This window comes from Alligator sinensis, unplaced genomic scaffold (assembly GCF_000455745.1).
Source record: "Alligator sinensis unplaced genomic scaffold, ASM45574v1 scaffold574_1, whole genome shotgun sequence".
NCBI lineage: Eukaryota > Metazoa > Chordata > Crocodylia > Alligatoridae > Alligator > Alligator sinensis.
The window spans coordinates 802,537-811,698 of record NW_005842106.1 but is presented as its reverse complement, the minus strand read 5'-3'; the positions used below and the strand labels follow the sequence as shown (position 1 = coordinate 811,698).

Here is a 9,162-nt window from a genome sequence, read left to right as displayed (position 1 = left end):
AGCTAAATCTGCTGTTACAAGACAGAGACCTTGTGTGTCTTAGGGTTTACCTGCATTTGAAAATTGATGGGAATATTTACTGTGGTTTAAGTTATTTCATAAGAGCTATTGTGGAATAACTCCCCATGTGGGCACACTATTCCCAAATAAAAATCCTTTTTCTCTCCAGAATAAGTAATGCATTTCCAAGAATATTTGTGGAATAATTCTTGTGTAATTGGTTTGTCCAGACAAATTCCCCATGTAGACAAGTCCTTAAAATACAAGAATGAAAAAAATGTGAACAGGGGACCAGATTTCCTGACATGCTGCAGCTTCTTTGGTACAAAATAGTCTCAAACACAATGCCTGGGAAAGAAGAATTCCAGTAGCATCACCTGACTGTGCAACAGAGCCAGAGTGTTTATTGATCTGATCTTGTGTGACTTCTCCCTTAGAAACAGAGAGGTATGAAATCTGGAAATATCTCACTCTTTTAGTTCTTCTGATGAATTAATTGAATTTGTTAACAAAAAAGAAATTTTGACATGTGCACACAAAGTAGGTTAAGATTATAAAATAAGATTTTAAAATGTAACCTCTGGTCAGTGAGTAGAATACATGTAAGTCTCTGTGTCAGAAATAATTTCCTTCTTTTGTGACTGATTTTCTATAGCATTCAAGTAATATTTTAATTCCTTCATTACCTGAAGAGTAAAAAGCAATGGAATAATGTCATAATCCTTCACGACTACCTTACTGAGTCCTTTGAAAATGTAGGGTCAAGAAAAACGTATTCAGCTCAATGATCTCATAACTGAATATCCAACAAATATAAAGGCAAAGGAAACAGGCTTATCATGACTAATGTTCTGGATAAGAGGAAATTTGCAGAACTGCCAGAGTGCTCATCAGAAGTCTTAACTTTCCTACAATCAGTTCCTTCATACCCCTGGTAGCAGTGACAAACAAATTTCTTTGACATCATTTCCAGATCTGTGCTCGACGCTTCTCCCCTCACTGTAAATTCTTGGTCCTCTGAAATTTCTATTCTAAAGTTTTTAGAATTCAAATGCAGGTAGTCCAAGGCTGTCCACTTTTTTCGTACACATCTCCCATTGTTGTGACAAAGATGCCTGCTGCACATCTCTGCTGCTGTGGTTACATTGATAATGTAGACCCCTAATTCAGATGCAATGAATTGTTTCACCTTTGTACAGTTGCCCTGCAAACCGGAGAGAGAAGTTAAGTAACATGAGGTAAATTGGTCTACATTTTTTTAAACTATTAAATATGCAAAATGTAAGCAAGTAAACAATATTAAAACTAAAATCTGAATTAGTTAAAATGATTTTAATAACTTAAATTACAACTAGGTTGTTGTGACGGGCAACTTCATAGCCAGATCCCAAAGCAGCCAGCCCACCTGCCTAGGGCAGTCTGGCCCATCTCATCTGCCACAACTTGGTTGTTAATTTGATTTATTCAGTGGGAGGCTGCCCATTCCTTGCTCCGATGTCAAAGGGGAACTACCTGCAGCCCAGGCCTCACAGATGGCATCCAGTTTATGATTACTTCCCCTGGCCTGAGGCCGGGGCAAATTCAGTCCATAATTGGGCTCCATTTACTCTCCCACTCACTCCGCGCCCCCTCTCATAGGGACTTTTTGCATACCACCATCCCAGGCCACACTCCACTGCCCTAGCTCCTCTTGAGCAACCTCTCATGGGCTTTTGGGCTTAGCTACTCTCTCCCTGGTACCACCACACAGCAACTTCAGTTCCCACGAGTTCCCCTACTCTCTGTGGCATAACCTTACACCAACGCTGGACTGCATTTGCCCCAAACTCCTCACTGGCCAACTCTATACCATGCCCAACCCTGGGGTCTCCTCATCATACTTACAACTAGCTACTCATGGGGCTGGCCCTGGGGCTGGCCTTCAGGCTTACTCCCAGTTTGGCCCTACTCAGTATGCCCCTGGAACTATCCTTCAGGCCTACTCCCAGTTCAGGCCTACTCAGCCCCTTCACACGCACAGCCCTTCAGGCCTACTCTCGTTCAACCTCACACCATGTTCACCAACTACCCGCTCTGGGGCCTCTGGGATCTCACATCCGTGCTGGGTTCAGGTACCTACAAATGAGCATACCTGGCCCCACTACTCCCACAGGACTCATGATTACCCACCAGATGGTGAGGACTGGACTTAAGGCACCCCTACCCACCTTTCACCAGGGAGGTTAGCAGTCCTGGCATTTAGTTGAGACTGCCCCACCACAGGCAGTCCCACCAGGCCTCCCTACCCTGGCAGGGTGCAGTTTTAGGTCATGCCCAGGACCAGGAGCCTTCTCCATCCCCATAGCTCCTGCCCTTGCCTCCAGGATGTTCTTGAGCCATAGCTCAGCCATCTGATGTTTCTCTTCCAGCCACTGGCAGCAAAATGCTGCTTCCCCCTATATAAACTGGGTTGTGAAATGCCTGTGTAATCAGGCACCTGCTGGCTGCCTGCCTCAACCCTTAAACTGTGCTACCACAGTTGTCTTATTTAAGAATTACAACCTGAGAATGTCCCATTAAGGTCTTGGAATCTGACTGGAGCAACAGATGTGTGTTCAAACAATTGGATTCAGCAATTAATCTCATTACTGATAATTCATTTTATCTACTTGCACCTGACAGGTTTTCATTCCCGTACCAATCAGCTTTCCCATTATTGCCATCAAAGCAAAAGTAGAGAAAAAGTTGTGCTTCATACAATGTTTAGGGCAAAGTCAAGAAAAGCTCCTTCTTATGATAAAGTCTGAAGCCCAGGCTTCTGTATATTCAAGGTAAGTGTTGGGGCCTCAACCATCAGCACCATTTATCTACCCATGATCAAGCCTGACATCATAACATGCAAAATGTCCTCTATTAAAGCAACATAGACCGTACACTATAAATGAATACATGTACCATTTACACACCAGCTTCTCCTGAACATTCCAGTTAACTGGTATTATACGAATACTTGAAGTATGTAACCGTTTTGTGAATTAGGTTTCAGCTGACTTCCTGCAGATCAATCAAGTTGGAAAGGAATCTCTAAAAGCTTGCCAAGAGTGTGGGAGCTCTCACACAAAATGCTTGATACTGGCCAATGGCAACCTTTAATTACTATAATAACCTGTCCAGTCATGAAAATTTACACTATTCATTTAGGAGACAATTTTTGGACACTAAATGAGCTGTTAGATTAGCTGGAATTAAAAACTCAAGAGAATTTAGACATTTGGGAAATACTTTTAAGATTGGTGAATGAAGATTGTATGCACCATTAGTGCATTTAAATTACTATAAAAGCACAGACTTACCACTGATGAAGTTAAATTCATGTCTCCCCAAATAACAATGCCAGCAGCTCCCAAGGCAGCACTTTCTCCAATAGTGTTAATAAGATCTTGCTACAGTAAAAACAATAAAGAGATTGCTCTTAGGCTAATTCACTGCTTTCATAGTTTGTTTTTTCTAAAGCAAGGTAAGTGTTATTTATACAAGACTGCCACACTTCCCTTCTTTTTCAATGTGACTTAAACAAAATTTAAGGAAGATTGTTTTGAAAAATTATCAGTATTTGTCCCAAGATTTAATAAGCCAGAAACAATGATAATTAATAAATGTTATCTAAAATGTAAGTTGTTCTTGCAAATGTGCTAATTGCTAGGCTAGTGATACTGATTTTTTTTCAAGCAGTAAACAAACCAATAAAAATGGTTTTATAAAAAATAAAATACATGATTTTAATTTCCTTTGTTAATTTTTTATTTGTGATACTTAACTGTTTCCTAGATGTAGTATAGTTTATTTAATAAAAAATCATCACAGGAGAGCTTCCAGCAGAGCTCAACTAGTGAATTTTTGCTAAAAAGCAGAGATGGGCATCTCTACATTCTTAATCAACTCTCTTCTAGCCTTGATCTTATCTAATTTGAAAGATGTGACTCTAATACCATGAATTGTTCAGCTGTTTCCACTACAACATTTTACAGGCCCTAACATACAATTGGCTAAATATTATGAATGGAAACATGCTAGAAGAGAAAGCACTGCCCTTGTATAATGGAAATGAAAAAAAAATGTTTATGAATCAGTCTATGTAAATTTAGGAATTGCAGTTTGGGTTCATGATCTCTGCCTGTTTATAATATTACTAGCATCTCTTACTGTATATTTCCATTATATACCACCTCAATTAAGGGTTGAGGGTCTGGTACCTGATCATCTGTCACTTAATGGACCATCAGCAACTGAATAAGCACATCCCTAGCAGACAATGGATACTTCAGACTCAAAACTTTTGATTTACTAGTGGAAGTTAGATACTTTAAGAAACAAAGGGAGAAAAAGACACAGTATACTGTGGGCTGGAAATGGAATAACTATAAGAGACAGACAGGATGTTAGAAGTTTCTGTTAAAAAGCAGAACACAACAAGATGATGAGGAAAAAGATGCAGAAGGGGCCTAAACTCCTAAAAGACACAAACGATGTGTGGCTATGTGGCACTGCAGACCCATCTGTAGCCCCACAAACCACATGTGCCACACATACAGGCATTTGCTGTGCTACAAATTAACAGTGTGTTGTGGGGGTGGGGGTTGACACTGGAAGATCCCAGTGTCAAAAAAAACCTGTGCCTAAAAAAAGTGGAGTGGCATACATGGCAGTGGCATGCAAAACCCAAAACTGGAGCCTGGCCAGCTGGAGCCACACTCCAGCTGCTGGCCAGGCTCCGTGCACCAGATCACGATTACTGGAGCCCCAGGAGGCTCCCAGGATCCCAGGTGCTGGCCCCAGCCTCCCTTACCCCACCCAGGGGAACAGCCATGTGCTCTGGGAACTGTGTGCCACTGCTATTTCTCCCTGGGGAAATGCACGTGCGTGCATATTTGGATGTGGCCTTTGGGCACATCCAGAAGTGCAGTTCCCCCTGTAACTCAGAACACTTTGCAGGAAGTGTTCTGAGTTACAACAATCCCAAGACCAAACAGAAGTTCACTGTTCGCTTCGGGGGGGTGGAGGAATCTAGCTGCTGGCTGCAAGTGCGCAGCCACTTGCCCCTAGCAACAACCCTTCCTCCCTGCTAGCCTGCACTGTTTTTGTAGGAGCAGGGAAAGGGATCAGAGGAAACTCATTCTAGGGGTTTCCCAGCTGACACTGGAGGCTGAGGTGGGTGAATTGGAGCCCCCCCACCATCTCAAGGGTGGGGGGGGGTACAATACAACCACTCCACCCTCCAGCTGGAGCTGAAAAAACCCCAAACCAAACTCCCTCCATTCCCTTCCCCCACTCCCATTCTGAAAACAGCTTGGAGGCTGGTAGGCAGGCAGATACAAATACAATGTATATGTATATGTTACAGAAGATACTATGTTGTGAAACAACTTCATCTGACCCTGCATGCAATGAAGGGTCAGATTTTCAACCAAACGGCCATTTTTGAAGCAATCTGGAGCCATGCAGTTGTGTTAGGTCATGGATATAGACTGCTTTCTGTGGCCAAATCAGGCAAAAACTCTGATTTCTGTATGAGCCCAAAATTTCACAAGTTTATCAGAAAGGCTAAGGAAACTGAGTCAGTGCCTCGTGTGCAGGTGCTTTTTTTACATTGTATATGTATAGGCATAGGTGTGTGTGTGTTTGTGTATATATGTGTCTTTGTGTATCTCTTGTGCTTTATCTATGAGTGAAATGTATGCCTAGGTGGCTTAGAAACACCTTTACAAAGTCTCTTTGATTTAACTGTCATGAAACCCCAAAGCAGGAATCAGGAGTATCCACAAGATCGGTGCTCTGTAGAGCGCACTCATGAGTTACTTATGAGACATTCACCTCCCAAGAAGGTGGAATGAAAAATGTATGCATTTCCAACCAAATTCCTGCTTCTGAACTTTGATATTTCATTGATTCCCCTTTATACCCTATGGCTGGATCGCTGAAGTGGCTCCGAAGCTTTTCTGAAGTGGTTCGGAAGCTCTGAACCACTTCAGAAAGCCTAAAGAAGCCAGCACTTCGATCCGGACATGCTGGTGTCTGAAGCTTCTCCAGATCCAAAGCATGGTCCGAAGCCTCGCACAGCCCTAATGATCGAGTCAGGGCCTCTCTATCATTCCTAACAATGGCCTACCTCAGAAAGAAATACCAAAGGTTCATCTCGATAACCTAGTCTGGTATAGACAAATACAGGCAGAGCATAATTATGGGATGTCATAGAGGAGATCCTCATGGATTCATTGACCCTAAATTGTGAGAAGCGTAATATGTTTTCACTGTTTCCGAGAGATTTCTTAATGCCAATGGAAGGATACAGAGCTTCACTGCTATCCCAAAGCCAGGAAAGTTCATTGTTCCTCAAAATTTCACTCTCTGGGCAAGAACCAGTGTAGTTCTGGTCATAGAAATTATAATTGTGACAATCAGGATATAAATAATATCCCCAGAGGCCTAGGGGTCTGCTTTTAATTCCTAACTCAATTGTTGCCTTCATGAAAGCCTTTGCACTTTCTTCAAAGGAAAGTTTGGCCAAATGTTCAATGTCATTTGCTGAAATATTTCCTTGCATTTCAGAAATGAGTTTTCTTGACTTTCGTCTGTAAACATCTTTTGTATTCCAGTTGCGAGCCCACTGAGGCCTCCAGTATTCCCAGTCTATAACAGCTAATCCACTGAAGTTCTCAGCTGGAATGTAATAGTTAATATCTTGGCCAGCTTTTTCCAAATGAGTTTGCAAGCTGAAGTTTTGTGGTAGACCACCATTAACAGGGATTTCCTGTGATGTGTACCAGGGGTAAAAGCCCAATCTGTTGAAATAAAATATGGTCACATTCTGCCCTCTTGCCCTGGCTAATGGGCTTCCAATCACATGGAACATTTTCAAATTCAGCATCACATTGTATCTTAGAGAGCACAGATCTGTGGGAGCATTCCAGGCAGCTATAAAAGGCTTTCTCTGGAAGATTGGTGGTCGTGCTTGTTTCACTGCAGAAGAGGAAATCCACAGAAGTGTAATCGGTAGCCATGCGGTGAGCTGAGCCAGTTGAACAATGTGTAATAGTAACCCATTTTCCAATAACAGTCTCATGATGTAAGAGGCTACAGTAAATATATCTCCTGGTTGATTTAGGTCTGTAAAACATAAGAGAAGAGGCATTATTATTTGTTCTTCATAAGGTCTTACCATTGTTTGTTGGATCTAAGGCATCTACTACAATCACACTATATGAAAGCCAACATTTAAGCAGTACTTTTAACATATATGTTAAAGACAATAGACCAAATTCTCAACTGATGTAAGTCAGTGTAGCATCATGGGAGTCAATGAAACTATTGCATAGAGCAGCAGCTCTAACTCTGGGTCATTCAGCCACATCCTAGTCTCACTGAAATCAGTAGGAGTGTTGCCATTATTTCACTGGATCCAGGGGTTGTCCTAGTGTCCTTGGCCAGTTCCAAAAAAAAGGCGGAATGCACCTAAAACCAGACTGAGGTGGATTTTATACATCTTTTTCCACCTTTGCACTCCCAAGCCTCCCCTCCTCTGCCCCACCCGCATTGGCCACCTGGAAATGCTTAAAATTTACTAATGCCTTCGTATTTGGCCTGACAGTCCCCTATGCACCTACAGTCACCATTCTGCTCATACCTAGAAGTGCCCTAGTATGAACTTTGCTCCTGCCTAAATCTCATTAAGAACCAGAAACTAGGCAGAGCAGTACCCAAGTCCCCTGAGGGGCCTAAGCCTGTCGGCATGCTCTGAGCACATCACACACACACACAGAGGATCAGGCACTTCTTTAATGTTATAGTGCAATTGCTAAAGGAGAAGGTGCAACTGTCCAACCTTTTCAAGATAAACTAGTGATTAGAACCTTCCATTTTTCCAAGTAGTCACAGCACCTGTCTAGGAAGAAGTTTGTGGTTTGGTCTCTTCTCCCAAGATTACTACCAATAACTAATCCCACTCGAATGACTGTTTAATGTGTAAAATGCATAAACAGTCTTGGAGGCAGGAACCAGAACCCTGGTCTCCACACTCCCACCTGTGTCCACTAACCACTAGAGTAGGAAGCCATGGTCTTTCTTGCTTGTTCTTCTTCTGCCCCCATGATGCTTACATTCCTTTCTGCCCGGTGGCATAGCTTTAACAAGAAGGGTAGAGAGTAGTGATATCCTAAAGTCTGACTGCCTGAGGAAGAACTAATCACACATCTCCCATGTTCTGGATGAGTGCTTTTACCACTAAGCTGTTATATAACAAGTGCATGGCAATGTCATGGCAGTGACACCATCACTTCCTGTGTTTCAGAAAAAAAGAGTGAGCCCTGATCATTTCTTTCAAAGAACAACTGTAGGTGCCTACCCTCCAGAGAAAGCTGGTCAGCCTGCAACCCTGATTAAGGGGCCAAAGTCAGGAGAGGAGTAGCAGTTCAAACAACTGACTATTGTTAGCATATCCTGGTGGCTAGCTGCACATATAGGATTTTGGTATTGTCTTTATGAGGTGCCTTATTCTTCCCAGACATTTATATCCTAATTCTTGAATTTGACTTCTACTCTAGGAACCAGGTACTCAAGCATTAGATATTGAATGCCAAACATGTTGCTTCCTAAGTCTTTTCCTCAATCTAGTTCTCTGCCCCAAAATGTTTACTTCTTAATTACCCTCATTCATCTCCCTTTCAGTACTTTTTTCCCGGAGGTGGAGACAATCCCTGAACTCATGAGTTAGAATCAAATTTTACTCTCAGCCGCACTGTCCAGCCCTTTTAATTTTAACAAGGGTTAATTTATCTTTAATGGAGCTGCAAAGATAAAGGAGACAGGAGAGCCCTTTTGTTAATTTCTTTTGGTTGCTCCTCACATGGATATGTAACGATTTGTATAGTTGCACGGTTTTTGCAAAGAACTGCAAACACATTGAGCTTGTAACTGGTTTAGAAGGAAAAATGGGACTAGTTACTTTCAGTCTTGAAGCAGATGCTAGTTATTCCTGTTTGTCCTGGAACCCCTTCAACCATTCTGCACAGAATCTTCTCTCACTCTCTTCTACCTGCACTTGTCAACTTTGTTTCATATAAAGTCTCCTTAAGTTGGTTTTTTCTGAACTCTCACACCAAAGTTAAGCTTCTTACCATTACCTTCAAA

The 9,162-nt window shown here is 42.1% G+C and overlaps 1 protein-coding gene across 1 annotated transcript in view; it reads right to left on the bottom strand.

The window, feature by feature from the left end:
• Window positions 1–489: 489 nt before the first annotated feature.
• LOC102384773 (hyaluronidase-4) overlaps window positions 490–9,162 on the bottom strand; it is a 25,203-nt gene continuing 16,530 nt past the window's right edge. The window contains exons 2-4 of the mRNA XM_025205173.1: window positions 6,146–7,143; window positions 3,333–3,422; window positions 490–1,204 (exon numbers count right to left, since the gene is read on the bottom strand). Of these exons, the coding sequence (XP_025060958.1) occupies window positions 791–1,204; window positions 3,333–3,422; window positions 6,146–7,143 (1,502 nt within the window). The 3' untranslated portion in view covers window positions 490–790. The remainder of the gene's footprint in view (window positions 1,205–3,332; window positions 3,423–6,145; window positions 7,144–9,162) is intronic.